The sequence below is a fragment of the Otolemur garnettii genome, unplaced genomic scaffold (genome assembly GCF_000181295.1).
Source record: "Otolemur garnettii isolate 467f Iridium unplaced genomic scaffold, OtoGar3 scaffold00086, whole genome shotgun sequence".
Classification (NCBI taxonomy): Eukaryota; Metazoa; Chordata; class Mammalia; order Primates; family Galagidae; genus Otolemur; species Otolemur garnettii.
In genome coordinates, this window is record NW_003852481.1 from 8,439,212 (window position 1) to 8,441,603 (window position 2,392).

The 2,392-nt window shown below is 50.3% G+C and overlaps 1 protein-coding gene across 1 annotated transcript in view; it reads right to left on the minus strand.

The window, feature by feature from the left end:
- SIK3 (SIK family kinase 3) overlaps positions 1 to 2,392 on the minus strand; it is a 250,085-nt gene that overhangs the window by 31,923 nt on the left and 215,770 nt on the right. The window contains exons 7-9 of the mRNA XM_023516064.1: positions 1,203 to 1,321; positions 543 to 653; positions 113 to 287 (exon numbers count right to left, since the gene is read on the minus strand). Of these exons, the coding sequence (XP_023371832.1) occupies positions 113 to 287; positions 543 to 653; positions 1,203 to 1,321 (405 nt within the window). The remainder of the gene's footprint in view (positions 1 to 112; positions 288 to 542; positions 654 to 1,202; positions 1,322 to 2,392) is intronic.

The following is a 2,392-nucleotide window of genomic DNA, read 5'->3' on the forward strand; positions in this document are numbered from 1 at the left end:
TTTGATTGACCTCTGATGGAGAGATGACAATGGAGAGATGTAAGGAAGGTCAGGAAGCTGCTAACTCAGGGTTAGTGAGCAATAGCTAACCCTCACCCCCTGTGTTACTTGCCCTCATCTAAGTCACTGGAGTTATTGCCCACCTGGATATTGACTGGTGCTTGAAAGGCCATGGCTCGGGGCATGCTAGGAAGTGCTCCGAGACGCAGGGTTTTATGTCTCTTATGTCGATCACACAGGAGGCTGTAGATTGCACTATAGTGATCATAGGCATCTGACCTTAATGACTACCAAGAGAGAAGGGAAAAGAGTAAAACAAAAAACCCTGGTGAAATGGTATGTCAATGACCAAAGCCCTTCCAGTAACAACATTAGCGACCAGAGCACCTTCTTTCCTTTCGCCAATGCCCAGGGAAGGGCAGAGGAAGAAAAACAGGAGGAAAACAAAAAGACCCCAGCTCCCAGGAAAGAGAAAAAGAGGAACGGCAGGACAGAGGAATGAGCGCTACATCTCGCTTTGTTCTCCACTCCTTTAGAAATACCTGTAATGTCCGCTCTTTGTCCAGTCCCATGTCCTCCATGGCCAGGAGAACATCCTCATTCAGGGAGTCCGTCTCTCTGTCTTCTTTTAGTTGTTGACACTCAGCGATTAACTGTAACATAGCAAGAGCAAGCTGTCAAACCTCCAATTAGCCAGGTCAATACGGGACACCCTATCTAATGACCAAGCTGACCCAGATCTCCTAGCTTAGGATTTTTTTGGCCTCAAAGTCTAAGCAAGACATCCCTGGGTGGTCACCTGTGAGTAGATAGGGTCCCTGTTTCCTGAGCTTCTTGGGGTACCTGGGATGGCCACATTGGTTTAAACAAAGGCATGTTACAGAAGCCATTGAGCTGAACATACTAAGATAAGAAGGAGATATCCCAATGGTGAGGGAGCTGCACAGCTGTGGGCTGGCCTGTCTCAAAAGTCAAAAACATTATAATTTATTTGGGCCCAAATGGGAGGTCACCAGTATGGCCATTCCCCAACTACTCAGCTGGTTTTACATTTCTTGCTTGCTTCACTTGTGGCACTGGCATGACATAATAGTTTGTCCCCAGCGCCTGCCTTTTCAGGTCACAGCCTGATTACAATCACATGCAAAGGAGACTAAAGCAGCTCCCAGGAGAGTCCCCCTCGGCAGTGGTGCCCGACCCACCCTGTCAAAGTTGGGGTCCGCGTCCCCGAGCTTCATCCACTTGTGCCTGCAGATCTGCTCCATGGAGAGGCGCTTATTCGGGTCCAACACCAGCATGTGGCGGATCAAGTGCTCACATTCTGCAACAGACAAACAGCCTCCTTCAGTCCCCGCGAGGGAGGCGGAGGACCCAGGGGAACGAGGAGCTGGGGCAAGGCCAGCAGGAAGACTGGCAAGCACCCTGCTTCTAGTTCTGTCTCTCTCGCTCCTCAAATCTGACTCCAGAAGGAGCTGGGCAAAGGCAGAGAGAGATGGAGAAAAGAGAAATTCAAATGTGGGAGGTAGTCTGGTTAATGGCCTCACAGCAAGTCTGACCAGAAAAAGTCAGGATAATCCATGAATTTCTTTTATTTACATAAGGCAGGACCCTATTTATCACAATTAATGAAGAGTAGAATGTCCTCTAAAGAAATCCACTATCTTGGGGCAGTTGTGGTCTCGGCCATGCAGTGGGCTCAGAGGAGGCTGCAGAGGGCTCCACTACCAGCTGGGGGGGGGGGCTGCTCTCTCCCCCTTTTCCCCCTCAGCCTATGGTGTGAGGCTGGGAGTGCAGCTGGGGCCAGACTGTGGTGAGTGATCCCCAGCCCCTTGGATTTCGTGTACAATCTACGATCTCCAGAACCCTATGCCCACACCGAGGGGAGGAGAATGCTGGATTCGATGTCAGCTTGGTTCTCTCTCCTTTCTCCTCTGGACTTTTCAGGTCCCAGTTGTAACTGGGAGGAGGGTGAGCGGCTGTATGGGGAGGTGGAGGGGGAAGTTGAACTGGGGCACCCTTGGCAAGGAGAAGATTGAGACTTGCTTGGTTCCTAGGGTCCATCACCCTAAATGCAGCAACTTTTTGTTCCCTGACCCAGTTTAGAGCCTTCTAGACTGCTATTGAAAGCAGGATAGGAGAATCGTTTCCTTCCCAGGCCTTGCCCTCCCCGGGCCCTTTATTTGACTACCTCCCAGCAATCTCAACACAGCTACAGAACCTGCCCCTACTTCGGGGGAGTAAAGGCTTCTGGGAACGAAAGGTTTAAAAGACCTTTTGGACCTTCTGACTCTCGCACCCAGTCATACTGAGAAAACCAACCAGAAAATTGAGAACTCGCGTCCTCAGAGATTCCTGGTGTTGCGTCCTAATACGAAATTTCTAAACTGAAAGA